The sequence below is a fragment of the Panthera leo genome, chromosome B2 (assembly GCF_018350215.1).
Source record: "Panthera leo isolate Ple1 chromosome B2, P.leo_Ple1_pat1.1, whole genome shotgun sequence".
Lineage (NCBI taxonomy): Eukaryota > Metazoa > Chordata > Mammalia > Carnivora > Felidae > Panthera > Panthera leo.
Window position 1 is genome coordinate 104,256,757 of NC_056683.1, and position 21,697 is coordinate 104,278,453.

The window sequence follows — 21,697 nt, forward strand, 5'->3', positions numbered from 1 at the left end:
CGGTCTGTGAGTTCGAGCCTCACGTTGGACTCTGTGCTGACAGCTCAGAGCCTAGAGCCTGCTTTGCATTCTGTCTCTCTCTCGTTCTCTCTCTCTCTCTCTTTCTGCCCTTCCCCTGCTCATGCTGTGTCTCTCTCTCTCTCTCTGTGTGACTCAAAAATAAATAAACATTTGAAAAGTCAAAAAAAAATGAATTGCTATAAAACTTCTAAATTCTGTGTTGCTATGTAGCTTAGGCTTCTAAGAGAACTGGCTCTAAAAACAGATGTATTTGATTCAAGAACGCATTCATTTCTAGGACAGCCTTATAACTCTCATTTCTAAACAAGACTAAGATGTTTGAAAAAGTTTAGGATGTAGATTTTCATCAGGATGGGGATTTTTTTTACCCCAGTGAAATGCAATTTTTAGATGGTGATTCTAGACCTCTAGTAAATAATCCAGTCTTTAAATCTTTTGCTCTGGTTGTTTACACATGAACTGAATAGTACTTCCATTATTGGATTAGTCATCTAGAAAACACTACAGAGCAAAAGAACCCTAAGATTCTTAAAGTTTAGTTGAGACTTAACATTCAGAACCCTATTGTTTCACTGCATATTCTTAGATGGAGGAGAGGTCTGTTTTGTAGTTTATCTTGATAAACAAAGGCCATCTAAAGCAAGGGATCTTGAAGAGGTCTCACTGCTTTGTAATTTGAGCTGAGATCTAACAGCCAGCCACATCACTGCTGTGAGCTGTGTCCCTGACTGCATCCTAAACTGGAAGACAGTATAAATACCTCTAAGAGAAAGATTAATGTATTTGTGCCAATTAATCCAGCAAATCTTTATTAAACATCTACATGCCAGGCATTTTACAAGGCAGGGGATTCAAAGAGAAATAAAGCATATCATCTGCTTGCAGGGAATTCACAGATTAATAGAAGATTCAGAAGTCACATTTTATCATAAGACTTATTTGCAGTAGCATCTACAAAGCTGGTAGAAGTGAAAACACTAGCTGTAAATTATGTAAATACAGTCATGGCATCTTTTTAGAAGGGATTGTGTGTTAAAAGTCAGTCTGTTCTCAACAGCATTTCTCTTTTTGTTCCCTCTACAATGTCTGTTCTAGTACCGATTATTCCTGTCTGGCTCAGAGTTGCCTCCCATTCTTCAGGAACACCTGGATCATATCCAGTCTTACCTGCTTTTGTTTTGCTGACCTATTTCTGTATGATCTTTGCATTTTCTAACTTCCAGCAGTATGTATTAGCAGGCTCTTCTATGGGAATTGTTTTCTTCCTATAGAAATGGAGTTTCTCCCTTAAACCTTATCACTTCCACTTTATTGGATGCAAGATTGAAGCACCTTCTGTCATTATCTTGGCATAGAACGTGGGTTGAGTTGGTAGGAGGGCTGATGTTCATTCCAGGTTCTGGAGCTCACCATGCACCAGAGGATAGATAGCCTGTGTGTCTACGCAAATATAATTACACGTAGCATGGACATTGGAAAATGAGGAAGGGGGCCGTATACGTACGCATTAGGAACTATGGCACTTCTGTTACCAATAATAAGCTGCCACATAACAGACACAAACTTGTACACAGGATTTGTGGAAGGGCTTCAGAGGGATTCTGATTAACTGGGCTGGAGTAAAGCCTGGACATTGTGTTTTTGGTTTTTTAATCCGGGATACAGAATTGATTCTAATTTGCAACCAGGATTGAAAAATCATTGTTTAGATCTTCATGGGAGTATGCAGTTTTACATTTATCTTAATTCTGTCAAACCTCTTACCCCAGGGTTTCAAAGAACTGTGGCTATTGCAGACTCCAATTACAACTGGTTTTATGGTCCAGAAAGCCAATTAGTGTTCCTGGATAAATTTGTCATGCGTAATGGCAGTGGTAACTGGCTGGCTGACCAAATCAGGAGGAACCGTGTGGTGGAAGGTCCAGGAACACCATCCAAAGGCCAGCGTTGGTGCACTCTTCACACAGAATTTCTCTGGTATGACACGTGGGTCTAGGGGGGGCGGGGAGGGGGGGAATTGTGCTATGACACGTGGGGCTGTCTACGGGGGCCGGGAGGGGGGAATTGGGCCCTGGGGATACAGGGTGCTAGTTTATTGCAATTAAAAAGAACAACTGTCTAAAGTACTTTGTAACCCTTTCTCCATGCCCCCTCCCGCCTTGCAGCTTCAATTCATATCACAGCCTTTGACACTGCTAGAAACATTTAGAAACAGTTCCTTACATGTAAGATCTCATCACTGTTTGCGGTTTTTGATTTTCTCACACTGGGAGATGTCTTAGGCTCACATATTTAATAGATGTGCATGTTTTGATTTCCATCATTTTTGAAATCATATAAAGAGAAAAGCACAAAATTTAGACTGGGATTTACTCCGACAATCACACCAAAGAAATAAATAAATAAAGGTAGTAAAATGTTTTGTTTTAGTAAATGGAGCATTATAATCTTCTAATAGCAAAGCTGTTACTAAATTTTCAAAACTATTTAAAAGTGTTTGACAGTATTTGACAGTTTCACTTTGATAATAAAAGAACCATGTAATTTTTTTTGCCTTAATCTTTTAAGCCCAGAAAGAGAAGCCAGGGCCTCCTGTTTAAAGTTCTGCCAAGTATATTGTTGGCATCCAATAAGTTAAAATAAAAATTACAGGGAACTGGTTAATCATTAATCCTTGATGTCTTTTCGAGCTATTGAAATGTGTTTTCAACTCCAAGATAAGCTTCTGTGGTTTGCTCTACTTCTCTTCATTATTTTTTTTTTTAATTTAAAAAATTAAGAGACGACAAAGACATTAATAAAGTTAAAACTGGTTATCCTTTAACCAGCATTTTAAAAGACTGTTGTCACAGATAAAATAGTAATTTGATGTGATTTCACTTACCCTAAATATATGACCAGGAGAGCCCTATAAAGCTGACTCTAGGAGTCAGATTAATGCTAAATCTCACTTGGTTCAAATTCTGCCATTTATAGGAATATGCAAAGTGACCAAAGTCAGAGAAGTATTACCAGTTTGTCTTGTATCTGGATTTTTTAAATCACAATAATTAAGTCAACATTATTAACTAGACCTAAAAAGAGACACAATTCCTGATGGCCTGAGATTCTAGAACAAGAGACAAAACGGCCAAAACCAAACACCCTTAACTCTACCATTGGTGATTGATTCATTTCAGAGAAAAGTATCTAAGAGCTAATAATCTAGGCCTGCCTTTCTTCCCTCGAGCAGTAAATCATCCAGACCTGTCAGAAATGTTATCTCAAATCATCAAAAGCAAACAGTCTTGTTTATGATTACTTTGGGGACCTCTCTGAGCCACAAACCTGTGTTCTTAATCACTGTGAAAGTTTAATGTTAATTATTGTATAAATTTGACAATAAGCATTGTCATAAATAAAAAAACGAGAGGCCATTTATTGTCCAAAATGCATGACATCATCTGCAGATTAAAACAAAACCTGTGGGTCCAGGTAGGCACTAGTAGCCACAATTATAAATCTCCTGGTATTAATAGTTTCTTGAATTTCATCCACTTGCATTCGTTTTTTTTTTTTTTAAGTTTATTTATTTATTTTGAGAGAGAGTACACAGAAGCGGAGGAGGGGCAGAGAGAAGGAAAGACAGAATCCTAAGCAGGCTCCACCCCATCAGCACAGAGCCCGATGTGGGGATCGAACTCGTGAACCACAAGATCATGACCTGAGCTGAGATCCAGAGTCAGATACTTAACCTGCTGCGCCACCAAGGCGCCTGTCATCCACTTACATTCTTACGTGTGGTATTGGTAGTAAATTTTATCTAGTGTGTGAAATTCAATTCTATTTAAATCTATTTTTTTAGAGGGTGAAAGTACTCTACCAAACTTTCAGTAATATCAGCCATGACAGAACAGTACTTCCTAACAACTTGAGGCTTGTTAGAGTCTAGATCCTAACACGGGGTTCTCTAGAATAGGCACCCCTGGACTCGTTTAGATGGGAACTTAATTCTGTGAGCCCTGGTCATTTGGATGGCAGTTCTGAAATCGTTACGTGAAGAACGTCCCTGTAGTATGAACAGCAGCAGCCATTTCAGGCTCAAACCCGAGGATCCCACGGTGTGAAGTACTCCTCTCCCATTCAGCAAGGGTGCTCCCCTGTGCATGCTTATCCACGGGTGTTTCCGGAAATGTCCCGAATACAGAATACACTGCCGGCCCTCTGGGGAGCGTTGTGTTGTTTCCTCGAGCCACGTCACAAAGTGGCATCACAGTCCTGATGTGTTATTTTAACTTCCACCAGAAACCCATTTCATTGTTTAAAAATGAATCCTTTCAGGTATGATGCCAGCTTGAAATCTGTTCCTCCTCCGGATTTTGGCACCCCTACGTTGCATTATTTTGAAGACTGGGGTGTTGTGACTTACGGAAGTGCCCTGCCTGCAGAAATCAATAGATCGTTTCTTTCCTTCAAGTCAGGAAAACTGGGGGGCCGTGCAATATATGACATTGTCCACAGAAACAAATACAAAGATTGGATCAAAGGATGGAGAAATTTTAATGCCGGGCACGAGCATCCTGATCAAAACTCGTTTACTTTTGCTCCCAATGGTGTGCCTTTCATCACTGAGGCTCTCTATGGGCCAAAGTACACCTTCTTCAACAATGTTTTGATGTTTTCCCCAGCTGTGTCAAAGAGCTGCTTTTCTCCCTGGGAGGGTCAGGTCACGGAAGACTGCTCATCAAAATGGTCTAAATACAAGCATGACCTGGCCGCCAGCTGCCAGGGGAGAGTGGTTGCAGCAGTGGAGAAAAATGGAGTGGTTTTCATCCGAGGGGAAGGTGTGGGAGCTTATAACCCCCAGCTTAATCTGAGGAGCGTGCAGAGGAATCTGATCCTCCTTCATCCACAGCTCCTTCTCCTCGTGGACCAAATACACCTGGGAGAGGACAGCCCCTTGGAGACCGCTGCAAGCTTCTTCCACAATGTGGATGTTCCCTTTGAGGAAACAGTGGTAGATGGGGTCCACGGGGCTTTTATCAGGCAACGGGATGGTCTGTACAAAATGTACTGGATGGATGATACCGGCTACAGTGAGAAAGCAACCTTTGCTTCAGTGACATACCCTCGGGGCTATCCCTACAACGGGACAAACTACGTGAATGTCACCATGCACCTCCGGAGTCCCATCACCAGGACCGCTTACCTCTTTATAGGGCCGTCTGTAGATGTTCAGAGTTTCAGCATCCACGGGGACTCCCAGCAACTGGATGTGTTCGTAGCCACCAGCCAGCATGCCTACGCCACTTACCTTTGGACAGGAGAGACCACGGGACAGTCTGCCTTTGCACAGGTCATTGCAGATCGTCAGAAAATTCTGTTCGACCGGAGTTCAGCCAGCAAGAGCACCACTGTGCCCGAGGTGAAGGACTACGCTGCTATTGTGGAACAGAACCTGCAGCATTTTAAGCCAGTGTTCCAGCTGCTGGAGAAGCAGATCCTGTCCCGAGTCCGGAACACAGCTAGCTTTAGGAAGACCGCTGAGCGCCTGCTGAGATTTTCAGACAAGAGGCAGACGGAGGAGGCCATTGATAGGATTTTTGCCATATCGCAGCAGCAGCAGCAGCAGAGCAAGTCAAAGAAAAACCGAAGGGCAGGCAAACGCTACAAATTTGTGGACGCGGTCCCTGATATTTTTGCACAGATTGAGGTCAATGAAAAAAAGATTCGACAGAAAGCTCAGATTCTAGCACAGAAAGAACTGCCCATAGATGAAGATGAAGAGATGAAAGACCTTTTAGATTTTGCAGATGTAACGTATGAGAAACACAAAAACGGGGGCTTGATGAAAGGCCGGTTTGGACAGACGCGGATGATGACAACTCGCAGCAGAGCCCCTTCCGCTTCGTACACCAAACTATTCCTGATCCTGAACATCGCTATTTTCTTTGTCATGTTGGCAATGCAGCTGACTTATTTCCAGAGGGCCCAGAGCCTGCATGGCCAAAGATGCCTTTACGCAGTCCTTCTCATAGACAGCTGTATTTTACTGTGGTTGTACTCGTCCTGTTCCCAGTCACAGTGTTAGCGCTAAAGCCATGCGTTGTCAGATCGTTGTGTGGTGACAAGAGTCTATGCAAAAAAAAAAAATAAAATAAAAATTGCCCTAGTTTGTTACTGGACTTTTTATCTCAGATTCATTTTAACAAATTAAGGGGAAGATTTTTTCATACAAGAAAGCAGGGATATGGAGAAATCGGAATTGGAAAGGCAAAGGTTTATCAGAGGAAGAAGAGTAGCTTGGTTGTCCCATGGTGTTTCTGGAAGTAACTGGCTTGGCTAATTTAGCAATGCATATAATACTACCCTTAGAAGAAACAACAAGTCTGATTTTAAGTAATATTTTTTCTTGAGATAAAAAGATTTAGATAGAGTTGGGTTTTATTAATATTAATTTAATGATGTTTAGCAGTTTCCAGATACTATTTTATGGCAAAGACTGAAGCCCACAATAATGAGAAATTCAGAAAAATTTTAATGGTGGAATCATGTTGAAAAATAAGTATTGCTAAGTCCTGGGATGGCAGTGTTCACTTCCTTGGAGGGTAGTTCATCAGTGAAGTGACAGCAGGATCTGCATATTGGATTACTATTCGGACAGCATAATAAAATGATGACAGATGATTATTAAAAAATTGAAATATGTTTTTCTGTAGAAAACACATCAGTGAATGAATGTTTCCTTGATGTTGGTCTCTGCACACACATAATGCATCCATTGGTTGTTCAATAAATAAGACAGTTACAGGCAATTTAATTTTCTATTTTCCTTATATGGAAAACTGTTATAGACCCAGTGACTCAACTTCAGAATAAAATATTTTATACACCAAACATTGATTTCAATACCAAAGAAGATGGGGGAAGCTAAAGTTTGGATATGATTCTTATGTTTTTTTAATAGAAAACTTTAAGTTTATTTTGCTAAATAAACATCATAATTATGATTTATCTATAGTGTCTTTCTTCATTGTTGGATTACATTAAATGTGTGTGCAACAGTTTTGAAATCTTTGAAGAGAGCTGTTTATTTGGACCATGCATCACTTAAACTTATAAAGTAGTGTTTGAATTGAAAGAAGTACTTTCTCTGCTACGTACCTTTTTTGTTGTCTAATCCTATTTTAAACATTTGGAACAAAAGCCAACTTCTGATACTTAAATACCAAACTTAAAAACATAAACTTGCTATAGTTATTTTAGTTAATTTCTCAGGTGGTAACAGGAGCACAGAGTACTTGAAACATATTCCACAGTTTATATTTCAGCGTAAGAAAATTATCTACTTCCAGGGAAGTTAAGAGTAAATTATCTGACGTTCCACATAGTTGAGTCTTGCAGATTTCCTCCTTGAAAACAGAAAATATGCTTAGCTCAAAGTTTACAGTAAGAACGCATGCACTGATTTGTAGGTTTAAAATAGTAATGGCAGTCTTTTTACTTGTCCCTTTTGTTCATGGACATATCAGTAAGTAACAGAAAACAAGGAAATGGAGAAACTCTTAGAATCACCTTTTTTGCGGTTCAATTTTGAACCTTCTTACGTAAAGTAAACCCAGGTTTTAACTTTTAACTGTGCTTCACTCATTACACTTGGAATCTAGAAAATGACTTCTGAGGAAGTATTTTTCCTTCTTTCATGGAAGAAGTCTCTAGGGAGGATGTCATTACACACTGTTTAAAAGAATAATGTTTTCAAAAGAATAATGCTTCCGTTTGTCCTGCATGGATGCTGTTACTGGGATTTAAACTTGCTTTATGTGACAGTTTCTCCGTTTACTTAACCTCATTCAAGATTCCTCTCTTCTGTTTTTCATTCAAAAGGATGAATTGTCTGAAATGATCAAAAGCAAATTTAGGAAGAAAAAAAAAAGGGAAAATTGCTCTTTGAGGCTACCAAGCAAACCTGATCTCAGATCCAAAAACTCAAGGCATACTTTCTAATACCGATTAAAAGCACAAGTGAGTGCCAGATTCAGCTCTCCTTTTGTTTTCGTTAGGTTAGGGCAGACAGTGAATTAGTCATCATAGCATGGCCCAGTCTAACACATTAGCTCATTTTTTAAGCAATTTTTTAAAATATGGTAATCATGCATCCTTGAAGCAAAATTCATTAACTGGGTTTTTTTCCCCTTCTAATTGGACCTCATATTTCACTTAAAAGAAACTTCCAGAGGCAGTGTCTTAAGTGGTTAAGTAAAAAAGAAAATGCTGAAACAAATCACAGCTCTTTATAGTGAGACATGTTTTATATCAGGGATAGTGCATATTTGAATAAAACTAAGCAACTCTTTGTCCCAGAAAACCAAGCAATGTTAAATCTCCCTTGTAACAGAGTAATCAATTATGGAATCTGTTTCAGGGCTGCTCACTGAAAGGAGTATTTCAAGTTCACTGAATAATATAAGCTGTTTTTCAGGGGATTGGCAGGACTCTAGCCTTAACCTTAAAAAAAGTTTGGGAATTAATAGCATACACATTTTGTGCAGTGGAAGGGACATGCATATTCCCTGGTTGTTAACTGATTAGCTTACAAACAGCCATGAAGATGGATGAGACGTATCTACTAAGAACATTCTTTTGAGATCATTGTTATAATTGTTAATAAAGTCGGTGGCAGGCCTTGTTCTGGAACTGTTTTAATGATTAAAACTTATTGTATTGCCTAGAATATTGAATTAATTCTTCCACGAATATTTAGTCATGATTTTAAAGAAGTAGCAAATGTCCTAAGTTTGATAGTTTTAACAGAATATCATGCACACTGAATGCTTTTTTGAAAGAAAAAATTACATTATGATTTAATCTGTTAAAAAAAAAATCTTGATAGTTTACAAAACTGCCCACAAAGGAATTTGAGATTTCTCCAAATTTTTCAGAGAAAGCAAGTTGTGAAATGTTGTATTTGTAAGTTAAAAACTACATTCATGTTTTTCCTTAGAAATATAAACAAGATTAAAATGGATATGATGATGGGGAATAGGCCCATGTAATTTATCATCTGAACTAGGCACTTTGGAGAGTTAAAGGAAGAGCAAACTACAGATATAAACCAAGACTGTTCTGGGAACACTAGGACATATGGTCATCTATGCCATAGACAATTAGTTAATTCAGGAAATGAAAGAGGTTAGGGAGGTGCATGCAAAGGTCTCACTTGTACTTTAGTGCTAAAAAAGGGACTTGAGATGATCTGATTGTGCCTCTAAATTCTACAGGTGGGGAAACAGTCTTCAGCAAAGGGGCTTTCCTCTCTCTCACTTCCTGTCATGCTTATTCCTGCGCTCATTCCATTTCCGTTGGCAAAGTCCATTGGCTTGATTCTCCCGTCTTTAGGATCACATTGAGAAGAGGTCAGTTTCTGCAGCTTGTTTAGCTTACTGGCAAAGATAAATACTTTCCCAGCAGTGTTTCAGCTATTTGCTTTATGCTGTAACACAGATGAACTGCTGACATTTCTCAGGAAATGACTGCAAGGAATCATGCAATCCACTCCATAGTCTAAATAGTTAATTTTCGGTCCTCTATTTTAACAGGTTCAGACACATCACCACTTGAAGAACAAAGGTCGAAGTTGCACTGTGACTTTCTTGTTCTTCTGGGCTGTATAGTTTCCCTCTCTTTTGGGGAAAGAGGTTTTTGGGGGTTTCTTTTTCAGTTTTAGATTTTTTCCCCAAGTTATAAACGTACATGATTAAAAAGGTAAAATAGTACTAAGAGGCTTGCATTTTTATTTATTTTTAAATGTTTATTTTGAGAGAGTGCAGAAAAGCACAAGAGGGGGAGGGGCAGGGAGAGATGGAGAGGAAGAATCCCAAGCAGGCTCCAAACTGTCAGTGTAGAGCCCAACACAGAGCTTGATCTCATGAATCATGAGACCATGATCTGAGCTGAAATCAAGACTTGGACACTTAGGGGAGCCTGGGTGGCTCAATCGGTTAAGCGTCTGACTCTTGATTTCAGCTCAAGTCATGATCTTACAGTTCGTGAGATCCAGCCCTGTGTCAGGCTCTTCTGCACTGACAGTAAGGAGCCTGCTTGGGAATCTCTCCTTTCTGTCTCTGCCCCTCCCCCACACGTGTTCTCTCTCTCCCTAAATAAATAAACATTTTTTAAAAATTAAAAAAAAAAAAAAAAGGCAGACTCTTAATCAGCTGAGCCATCCAGGTGCCTCAAAAGGCATGTAATTTTAAACACATCCTGCCCACTCGTTTTTCACTCTAGGTTCATGCTTTCCAGAAGTAACTAATTTCTGATTGTCTTAGCTGTTGTGTCCGTTATGTCCTTGTTTATGATAAGGTCTAAAACTTCTTACCAGTGAAGAAGAGGATTTAGCTCCCTTGTCCATCTCCTCTCTCTTCACACCTGTTTCATTCACCCCCAACCTTCTAACAGAGCTATCATAATTTTTGGTTAAGTCACCATTCAGCATTTCCATACTTACCACCATGATAAGTAGGACCTGCGGGTTAGCCATGTAGAGCACTATCTTGCTTCTTTCCATGTAGAACTTTGGTTTCCCCAAGGTTAATGACTATTTCTTTTTTCCATTTGCTTAGTTGTCAAGCAATTTCATTTCATCTCCCAGTTTTTCCAATAGGAGTGGGACTCTCCTCCCTCAATGTTCAGTCACCTCTATGTAATCGGATAGCCCTTTGTGTTCTTGGGACCAGCCCTCCTTACATGTTAGTTGTGCTCAGATCTCTTTTCTCCATCATTCTGAGGATTCTGTGTGCCTTTTTCTGTGTAGATCTTCTGCTGCTTGAACTTCATGCTTCCTTTTTCTTCATTAATATCTTTTTTTAACATTCATTTTTGAGAATTGAGAGATAGAGCAAAAGCCAGAGCATAAGTGGGGATGGGACAGAGAGAGAGGGAGACACAGAATCAGAAGCAGGGTCCAGGCTCTGAGCTGTCAGCACAGAGCCTGGTGTGGGGCTCGAACCCAAGGACCACAAGATCATGACCTGAGCTGAAGTTGATGCTTAACTGACTGAGCCACCCAGTTGCCCCTCCTCCCTGAGATTTCTGAGGAAGAACACGTGAGTGGTAAATATCTTGCCCCTTTGCATATCTGAAAAAAATTTTTATTCTCTCCTTTTGATCAATCACTTAGCCAACAACTACTGTAGGTTGGAAATAACTTTTCCTCAAAATTGTGATGGCGTAGCTCCATGACTTCCCAAATGTTACTGAGTTTTCTCCTCGACAGAGCAATTTTCAGCAAAGTCTCCACTCTCCTCCCTGGTTACTTCAGCAGAGGGATGCTGGGGGAAGGAGGCGCTTAATAAACCTAACTGCCTGTGTTCTCAAGGTCATGGAGGAAGGGAGCTAGAAGTCTGACTTATTCTCTGATTAAGCTCAGCATCTCCACTCTCAGCTGTGTCGTGTCTTTAATTCAGAATCCCTCTTCTCAGTCTCTCTGGAGAGGCAAAGCCTCATCTTCTGCTGGAGTCCAAGTGTGCCTCTGCCTGCTCTGTGGTTGGATTTTCCACTTCCAACTGCATTTCCCCCCCACCCCCCCACCCCCGATCAGGGGTGCCTCCTGCCAATTCCTGAGCCTCCTTGCAGTGCTGCGGAGCAAACTGGCTTATTTCTGTTGACAACCCCATTCTCTTGCTTGCTTGGATTCCAGCCTCCTCTTTAATTACCATCTATCCATCCATCTTCTCTCAGCTTCCACAGTCTTATTCCATTCTCCATTCATTCATTCTACAAATATATATATATATATATATATATATATATATATATATATATATAATTTTTTATTTTTTATTTATTTTTTTGAGAACCCACTTAGTGCAAGGCACTGTTCTATTACTTAGAATATTACATTAGTGAAACAAAGATTCTGCCTTCTTGTTGCTTACGTTCTAGGGATGGGTCTGACAAATTAGCATAATTTATAAGTGAATTACATAGCCTATTAAAGGATGATAGGTGCTGGAGGATGTAATTGAGACTGAGAAGGGAAGGGTGTAATTTTAAATAGGGTGGTCAGGGTAGGCTCCATTGATGTCCCCACTCCCGTTCTCCTTTTCATTTTTAAAATCCTTTTACTGTCAGTTTAGTGGAGTCTCAGGAAGAAACAGATATAAATTGATATTGAACCCAGTATGTTTAACTGGAAGCACCATATCACTTTTTAAGAGAGTTGGTAAATAAGAATGACAACAGCACACTTTTACTGAGCACCTACTATGTTCCAGGTACTGTTTTAGGAGCTAGAAATTTGGTAGAGAACAACAAAATAGAACCTGGTCCTTGGGTAGTTTATGTTCTGATATGAGTGGGTGAGTGGGAGAGGCAAGTAACAACCACAATAAAAATATAATATGTCAAGTAGGGTAAGCATTATGGAGAATAATGGGAAGGGATGTAAAGTGATGGTGAGCTGGTACTATTCTATAAAAAGTGGTTTCATGTGTGATACATATGAGCAGACACTTGAAAGAAAGGAAGATTTCTAGGAGAAGTGTGTTCCAGATGGAACAGAAGTTACAAAGGCCCTGAGGTCACTATGTGTTTGATGTGTTTCAAGAACAGGAGGCCAGTGTGGCTGGAGCAGAATGGGAAAGGGGAGAATATTGGGAAGCAAGATCTGATTATACATTCCCTCACGGATTGTAGCAAAGCCTTGGATTTTGAGGGGGAGAAGTCAGTGGGAGATGTGGCCAGCTGCAGGAGAAATAACCAGGGAGAGGTGAGTCCAGGAGCTTGTATATTTTCTAGACACCCAAATGGTCCTAGAATCCAGGAAGAGGCTGTGGCTGTAGATAGAGTTGTTGGTGCCTTTTTTTTTTTTTAAGTTTATTTATTTTGAGAGAGAGAGAGAGAGTGGGGGAGGGTCAGAGAGAGAGGGAGAGAGAGAGAATCCCAAGCCGGCTCCATGCTGTCAGCACAGAGCCAGACGTGGGGCTTAATCCCACGAACCATGAGATCACGACCTGAGCCAAAATCAAGAGTCAGACGCTTAACTGACTAAGCTGCCCAGGCGCCTCAGTTGTTGATATCTTTTTGAAGGTTAAATGGAAAATCCCTAGCTGTGTAAGGGGAGAAATGCATTCTTGGTAAGTGGAATAGCATAAACAGATGTATGAAAAACCAAGACTTCTTCAAGAATTGACGCAGATTGATGTGGTTGGCTCATAGGGCATGAAATGGGGAGTGGTTGAAGATGAGACTGGAATGGAAAGCCGGGAGAATATTAAAGTGGACTTTGAAAAAATAAAGAAGTAAAGAGGACTTTGTATGGCATGTTAAGGAATTTGGACTTCATTCTGCAGTGAGGGCTCCTCAACCTTTCTTATGCTTCAGCATAACTGAGGGATATAAACAATGCCTATTACTGAACCAACATGGCAGTAATTTTCACCAGGTGGGATGTGTGGATAGGGTGGCTAAGGGGACTTGAAGGAAGGGAGGTAACGATAGCACACATCCATGCATGTGTGTGTGTGTGAGGTTTTGAAAAATCCTTGAAGTGGTGCTCATATGCCCCATTTCCCATCCGTTCACTCTAGTGGAAGTTTTCCCTCTAGTTGGAAATCACTGCAAGCAATGGAGAACCATTGAAAGATTTTCTTTTTAAATAGACAGATTTGCATTTTATTTTCATTAATTTTTTTGAGCATTTATTTATTATTTTTTGAGAGACAGAAAGAGACAGAGCATGGGCAGGAGAGGGGCAGAGAAAGAAGGAGACAGAATCAGAAGCAGGCTGTAGGCTCTGAGCTGTCAGTACAGAGCCCAATGCAGGGCTTGAACCCATGGACTGTGAGATCATGACCTGAGCTGAAGTTGGACACTCAACCGACTGAGCCACCCAGACACCTCACAGATTTGCATTTTAGAAAGACAGCTTTAGCTTCAACACGGGATGGACCCAATAGGGAAGAGATAGGAAGTTTTTTGCACAGTCCTTCCATAGGTAGGAGATAATTCGCTCTTTAAGTCTAGAGAGGGAATATTTAAGATCCAGCTCACAGGCAATACATGTGACCAAAGGGATATATATTTTGTGGAAGGATAGGTCAAAAGATGATAAATCCAGGGGCCCTCAGGATGTATGTGTCTCTGCGTCCCATTTACTGTAGAAGAGCACAGTTGCCTGGCACACCTCTGCTCCGATCCTCTTGACTGTCCCTTAATAAGCTTCGGAAATTGTCCAAGTCTTCCTGCCACCTCTATTTTCAGCCTGCCTGTTTCAGTGACTCCACATAGATTGGTGTGGCTGGGGTAGAGGGTGTACGATGGAGGGTAGTGGAAAACAAGACTAAAAAATTAGACAGTGATGGGTGCCTGGGTGGCTCAGCCGGTTAAGCTTCCAACTTTGGCTCAGGTCATGATCTCACAGCTTGTGAGTTCGAGCCCCGCGTCGGGCTCTGTGCTGACAGCTCAGAGCCTGGAGCCTGCTTTGGATTCGGTGTCTCCCTCTCTCTGCCCCTCCCCTGCTTGCTCTCTCTCTCTCTCTCTCTCAAAAATAAATAAACATTAAAAAAATTTAAAAACATTAGACAGTGGGGTAGAGGAGATGCCCCTTCTCTCCCCTTAATTTTTTAATTTCTCCCCTTAATTTTTTAAATAGTACCAATTGTATGGGCATTTTGATTAATGTAGGCAGTTGAAATACCTTCTAAATGGGAAAACTAGAGATGCCCCTTCCTCCTCCTGCTGTCTCTGGAAGTTATAGGGCAACTTTGTCATGGAAGGATCATGTGACTTTAATGGTGAGCCCCAAAGGAAACACGAATGATTGGGGGTGGGCTTTTGAAGCTTTGGTTTAAGGTGGATTTTTTTTTTTAACGTTTATTTATTTTTGAGACAGAGAGAGACAGAGCATGAACGGGGGAGGGTCAGAAAAAGGGAGACACAGAATCTGAAACAGGCTCCAGGCTCTGAGCTGTCATCACAGAGCCCGACGCGGGGCTCGAACTCACGGACTGCGAGATCATGACCTGAGCCAAAGTCGGCTGCTTAACCGACTGAGCCACCCAGGCGCCCCAAGGTGGATTTTCTTAAGGCAAGAGCTTCTAAAAACATTTCAGTCAGCTCACACTTTCCAAATTAAACAAGGAGAAGTGATTTTAGTATATATTTAGGAATTATTTTCTGAATAAAAAAAGTTTCCAATGGTTTAGGCACCTTCTTTTCCTTTCAAAGAAAGTGTAAGAACAGGATATTGGAATTACCCTTCTCTGTGAAGGGGACATACTAGCAGTCTTTTCTCCTTTTCACTTTTTAGCATTTGTTGTTTACCACTTTTTAATTTTGTCCAGGGTAAGAGACCACAGGTAAAATACAGGAAATTCTCATTTATTGCCTTCCTATGCAGATAATCTTGATTCCTTAGTTCCCTCGCCCCACTCTCTAAGGAATCTGTTTTAGTGACAAAGCGTATCCATGCCATTTATTCGAGTTCTGAGGAGAATTCTTGGAGCACTGTATATATTTAAAGCTCTGTTCCTTATACAAAAAGGACTGAAGGAAGGAAAATGTGATTATTTTGAAAGATGAATTCACAGAACTTTTTATCAAAGTTGAACTATAAATTGAAATAACAACTGAAAACATCACTATTACTGAAAATTGCCCTTGGGTACCTCACACTTAGAAGACATAAAGAGAACATAAAAATCACTACTCTGACTTCCCCACTACACTACAAACCTTGAGGGCAGCGATTAGGTCTCCTGCTCATTGTGTTTTTTATTTTTTAATTTTTATTTATTTTTTATTTTGAAAGAGAGAGAGAGAGGAGGGGCAGGGGAGAGGGGCAGAGGGAGAGAGAGAAGGAGAGAGAGAAAGAATCTCAAGTGGGCCCCATGCTGAGCAGGGAGCCCAACACAGGGCTCAATCCCACGACCCTGGGATCATGACCTGAGCTGAAATCAAGAAGCAGATGTTCAACCAGCTGAGCCACCCAGGTGCCCCTCCTGCTCATTGTATATACATGATTCTTACACAGTGCCTGGCACATCCATGGTATTCAAACAATATCTGACGAACTGACTGACAGAATACATGAATGGAATGTAGTCTCAGAAGACCTTAACATATAGAACTCCAGCTGGTACAATGAGCTAACGTCACTAACCTCCCACATCGCGGTGAACTTTGGCCCTGAGAGATGCTCCAGCTAGATCCTAGAGCTGTTTCAGCGTTGAAATCTCTGGGCTATGCGGTGGTTCTAAAATGCAATCTCCAGGACAAGCCACATGAGAAAGACAGATGTGAACTGCTGCGCTATGGCTGTAATACATGTGGTGGTCCCAAGTGGGATAGAAAGCCCAGATGCCAAAGCATGACTTAAAATAACACACCATTTGTGTGGGATGTTGTAAACCACCAGTAATCAACAGAGTGTTGCTAAGCTTCAGGAATTGCCCAGGAGAATGCCTTTTGAGTTCACGACATTGTGCAATGCAGCAAGCAAGGCGACGCCAGCACAGCTGACTTCCTAGAGAACACAGGACAATGTGGTGTGGGTGCAGGGGATGTGGGCAGGCAGTGTGGCCAGGAGGGTTGATTATTCAGCTGGCTTTGCAGCCACACCTACACGCGTGGAGAGTCACGCCAGGGCACCTAGGAGAACATCGGACTTCCTGGAGAAAACTGGCAAGCGGAGGAGCTCATATAAGTTACTGCATGTTTTCTCTACTTCTAAATAGAGTTTCTGTGTTGCTTAGTGGATGTTTTAAAAGTCTTATAGATGATGAGAGGACCTTTGTGAATTTACTGCTTAGGAGAGGTCATTTTTTTATTTAAAAAAATAATTTGGATGCCAGGGGAAGAAATAGGGAATGAAAGGGCATTTGATAATTCTGTAAAATAAGTCTTGTTTTTAAAATAAGATATAAAGAGGGGCGCCTGGGTGGCTCAGTCGGTTCAGTGTCCGCCTTCGGCTCAGGTCATGATCTCACGGTTCGTGGTTTTGAGCCCCGTGTCGGGCTCTGTGCTGACAGCTCAGAGCCTGGAGCCCGCTTTGGATTCTGTGTCTCCCTCTCTGCCCCTCCTCTGCTCTCTCTCTCGCTCTCTCTCAAATAAATAATCATTTGAAAAAAAAAATTTTAAATAGGATATAAAGAGCCCACAATTCATGAAAACACTGTCCTCTCCATGTTTACACCATTACTATGTTAAAGCATATGGGCGAGCAGTGATAATAATAGCCATCTTACTGAGACCTGTAGAGCAGGAATTTTGCAGACATCTGCACACCACTTCGGTAAGGATGTAAGGAAGATATAAGCTATAGCCCCATCTTATAAATTAGGAAGCTAGGCTCAGCAAAGTTAAGAAATGGGACTAGAGATGCACAGAAATCATTATGGACTATTTTATGAACCTCAAAATACAACAATGTTTTGGGGCACCTGGGTGGCTCATCATTTAAATGGCAACTCTTGATTTTGGCTCAGGTCATGATCTTGTGCGGTTCGTGAGTTCAGGCCCCATATGGGGCTCTGTGCTGACAGTGAGGAGCCTGCTTGGGATTCATTCTCTCCCTCTCTCTCTCTCTCTCTCCCTCTCTCTCTGTCTCTCTCTCTCAAAATAAATCAAAAAGGTAAAACAATATTTTAATATTTGCTTCTAATACTTGAAATGTTCAAAATGCCTCATTGTAACAATTTAAACTATTAATTGAGTTATGAGCATAATTATGTGAAAACTACTAAAGTGTCACTGCAGTTTCTACCTTTAATCTTGTGAAACTGAAAACAGCAACAAAAGGGTTTTTTTTGTTTTTGTTTTTGTTTTTGTTTTTGTTTTTTTTGTCAAAGTAGACTTTAAAAAATAAGATAGACTTGGGGCACCTGGATGGCTCAGTAGGTTAAGTGACTTCAGCTCAGGTCATGATCTCACAGGTTCTAGAGTTTGAGCCCCCGCACCGGGCTCTCTGCTGTCAGCGCAGAGCCCATTTTGGATCCTCTGTCTCCCCCTCTCTCTGTCCCTCCACTGCTTGCTCTCTCTCAAAAATAAATAAACATTAAAAAAAAAAAGACTAAAAGACACCCCCGTATTTTATTTACTTATTTTTTTAAACTATGGCTCTTTATTTTCAAGTGGACAATTCAGAGGAAGTCATCAGTAGCTTTTGTTTAATGCAAAAAGAAGAAGAAGGAGAAGTAGAAGAAGGAGGAGGAGGAGGAGAAGGAGGAGAAGGAGAAGGGAGAGGAGGGGAAGGAGGAGGAGGAGAAGAAGAAGGAGGAGGAGTAGGGGGAGGAGAAAAAGAGAAGGAGAAGGAGAAAAAACCCACCAAAATAGAGAGAAATTTTGGGTTTAAAGGAAACCTGAGTATCTCTAAGAGCCTGGTTGAAGGATTCACATTTTTAGAAGGGAAATACAGTGCAGGTTTCTCCAGAGAGCAGGTTTTTTTTTTTTTTTTTTTTTAAGTTTATTTAGAGAGAGAGAGAGAGAGAGAGAGAGCATGTGCACGAGAGAGAATCCCAAGCAGGCTCCCCACTGTCAGCACAGAGCCCCACATGGGGCTAAAACTCACAAACTAGGAGATCATGACCTGAGTGGAAATCAAGAGCCCGGTGCTTAACCGACTGAGCCACGCAGGCACCCCTCTTCAGAGAGCAGTTTTTAAAGAAGTTGGGGATGGGTGTTAAGTTTTAAGGCTAGCTTGGGGAACTTACTTCCCAGGCTTAATTTAGGGAAGGTGTCAAAGTGCTAGGTATAGGGTGATGGGACACTGGTCACAGCCCAGGATTGTGGAACAGAATGTGCTGTCACACAGTGCAAGGTAACAGTGACACAACAAAAAATGTAATCAAGATTGCCAACCAACATTTTGGTAGGCATTCATCATGTAGGTCCAGAGGTGCCCCCAACTGTCAGTCAGTGGTACGGCCTGTAGCAATTCCCCCAAAGTCTTGATGCTCTTGTGGAGAGAAGCCAGCATTCTTTTTGTTTCTCTTGGGGTTTTAAAGGTCCATTTCTTCCTGAGCCACAGTGAGGCCGCACATAGCCCAAGGGGCTCACGGGCAGCCAAGCCCTTCAGGAAGTTGTGAAAGGCTTCCCCCCTGCGTGGCTCGTACTCCAGATGCATTAGACCTTGCCTGGGTTAGGTACCTAGGCTGTTACCAGCACAGAGGTGTCCAATTCAGCCAGTCACTCAGCCTTCCTGATCATGCTCCTCCACCGATGCCCTTGGAGACTTTTAGTGGGCACTGGACAGGCTGGACCACGCCACCGTACCTTCCTTGTCTCACGCCGCTGACCAGTACTGATGGGATAGCTCAGGCAGCTCTTGAAGTTCAGCTGGTAGTTTGTTCTCTGAACATTTGGTCTGGTGGAGGCAAAGGATATCTGGGGCTTCTTCCTTTACCCAGTCTCAACCTTTCTTCTTAATCCAGACTTGAAGCCCACCCACATTCCAGGTGCAGATCTTGAACGTGTCCGATTTGCCACTGGGCAAGGTTTTCCCATCTGTGGGGATGGGGGTCCTCGTATACACTCCCCCTCTCCTGCTGCCTTTTTTCCATTTTCCTTTGCTCCTGCCTTACTCTTCTTGACTTCTGGCTCAGTCTTGGGCTCTTTCCCATCTTCTGCCACAGTTCGATTTTCCCCATGCTTCAGCAACACTGTAACGAATGCCCTTCTAAACCTGCACCTCGCTGCCCACCAGAGCAGTATTTTTACCCCGTTACGTTCTCGGATCCCAGCCTGGCTTGTCCTCTAAAAGACAACCCCATATTCTAGAAATTACAACTATTTGTCGTAGTTTAAGATTCTGCAGCACAGCTTACACAGGGCATCAGATATATCATCAGTGCAGAATCAGACTTCTGCTTTTTGTTTCTGGTCTCATCTTAACACCCAAACTGTGAGTCACTTTGATTCTTATGAAGTAGCAATGCTTCATAAACATAAAAACAAATTATTTACTGATTTCTTCATATTCATCCCTTAATATTGTTATCTGGATTTTGCTCTTACTCATAAATGTTTGTGGGTTTTTCAGGTTGTTTGAAATGAATGAAGTCATTGTAAAACTATAATGCTGGCTTATATTGGCTGGCTAATACTTTATATAAAAGAAGTCTACCTCATCTCCCTCTCTTAAAGACAAATATTTGTCTGAAATAATTATTAACAGGTGTGGAGATATAAAAGAAGCTAGAAAATACTTCACAATCAATACATCTTTGAGACAGCCAATCACTTGTTACTCACATTGCTTTTTAAACTCCAGCATTCAATGGAAGGAAAGAATGAAACTGTTTTTTGTTTTGTTTTGTTTTATCTTCCTGTTTTGGAAGACTTAAAGAATTATTTGTTTTTTCACTTTTGATTGAATTTTGGCACTTTTTGGTTGAATGTTTGTAATTTCTGGAGATCATGCCTGTTTCCTTCCAGAACCAGAATTGTGGATTACAAAATGTTAGAGTTGAAAGGGACTCTGCAGATGATCTAGCCCAATCCTTTCATTTCACAGTTAAGGAGTCATCTTGCTTGGCATTTCTTCACTTTGGTGCAGGTGAAGGCGTCACCAAAACCAACATTGCCTGCTTTGACATTTCCAACTGTAAGTCAGACCATCCCTTGGTTGGGGAGAATAAACAAAACAGGGATGAAAACAAGTTTATGATGCCATCAATCCAGCTGTTGGATTGTTCTTCCCCCAAATAATTTCAAGCAAGTTGCAGACTTAAATTTTTGAACTGTATTCATTTATTTCCCTGAATAAAGATAGCTGATAATTTGTTTACTAAACTGTCTTTGATTCTCTGTTAGATGATCAAGTCAAACGTTAACACCCCATAGAGCCTAAGAGCCTATTATGGCAGTGAACTAGCGCCCTCTAGCACATTTCTGAGTCACCACTGCTAAAAAAAATCTTTTATAAAATCTAACTGTAAAACCAAAATGACCTAAGTACTGTGCTGGGTTCTTTCCACTATCTCACTTCAATTCTCACAAAAATTGTATGATCAATGGAGACAACCAAGTAAGAGAGGCAGCTAATATGTGGTGAGAGCTCCCTCAGGAGTGAGAAGAGCGCTGGACAGGCAATGACTGACTTTGCTCAGTGACACAGTGATGAATACGAAGAGGCCCTGGCCCTCTGGGAGCTCCCAGATTAGTAGGGGAGACAGAATTCTGGAAAGGATTGCTGCAGTAGGCACCGTAAGGACTGTTGCAGACTTATTTATTTATTTAATAGTGTGGAGCAAGGAAACAGAACCACTAGCTCCACTTGGGGGTCTTAAGGATAGCCTCAATGAAAACATGACATTGGACGAAGTATTAAAGGAGGAGAGTTGTTTGCCAGGTGAAGAACAGAGAAACGGCATTCCAAGTAGCAAGCAGAGCTAATGAAAAGACACAACTGAGGAACACTGTGATAAGTCAGTACAGGTAATGTAGGGGGCAGCGCTGTGGGAAACTGGGGTGCAAGGGATGGAGGGGACAGAGGTGTCTGGAACAGGACTGGGAAGAGATTCCATATAGCTGGGAATACAGAACTTGTCCTCTTGACAATGGGAATATTGAGGATATTCAACCAGAAAATAATGTGACTGTATTTCTTTCTTTTTCTGCCTGATAAGTTAAGAAAACATAAGCCACAGTCAGAAAACTAGTAAAACAAATATACTGTATAAAGCATAGTTATAAAGCA

At 41.2% G+C, this 21,697-nt stretch overlaps 1 protein-coding gene and 1 pseudogene across 6 annotated transcripts in view; one reads left to right on the plus strand and one right to left on the minus strand.

Moving 5' to 3' along the window:
* DSE (dermatan sulfate epimerase) overlaps positions 1-6,180 on the plus strand; it is a 79,534-nt gene extending 73,354 nt beyond the window's left edge. For 5 of the 6 annotated variants that reach the window (XM_042939661.1, XM_042939660.1, XM_042939659.1 and 2 more), the window contains 2 exons: positions 1,791-1,998; positions 4,342-6,180. In XM_042939661.1, coding sequence (XP_042795595.1) covers positions 1,791-1,998; positions 4,342-6,091 — 1,958 coding nt within the window. In that variant the 3' untranslated portion in view covers positions 6,092-6,180. The remainder of the gene's footprint in view (positions 1-1,790; positions 1,999-4,341) is intronic. The other variant, XM_042939664.1, reaches the window with a different exon arrangement.
* Positions 6,181-18,718: 12,538 nt separating this feature from the next.
* LOC122220744 lies at positions 18,719-19,980 on the minus strand (annotated as a pseudogene).
* Between the last annotated feature and the right edge of the window lie 1,717 nt (positions 19,981-21,697).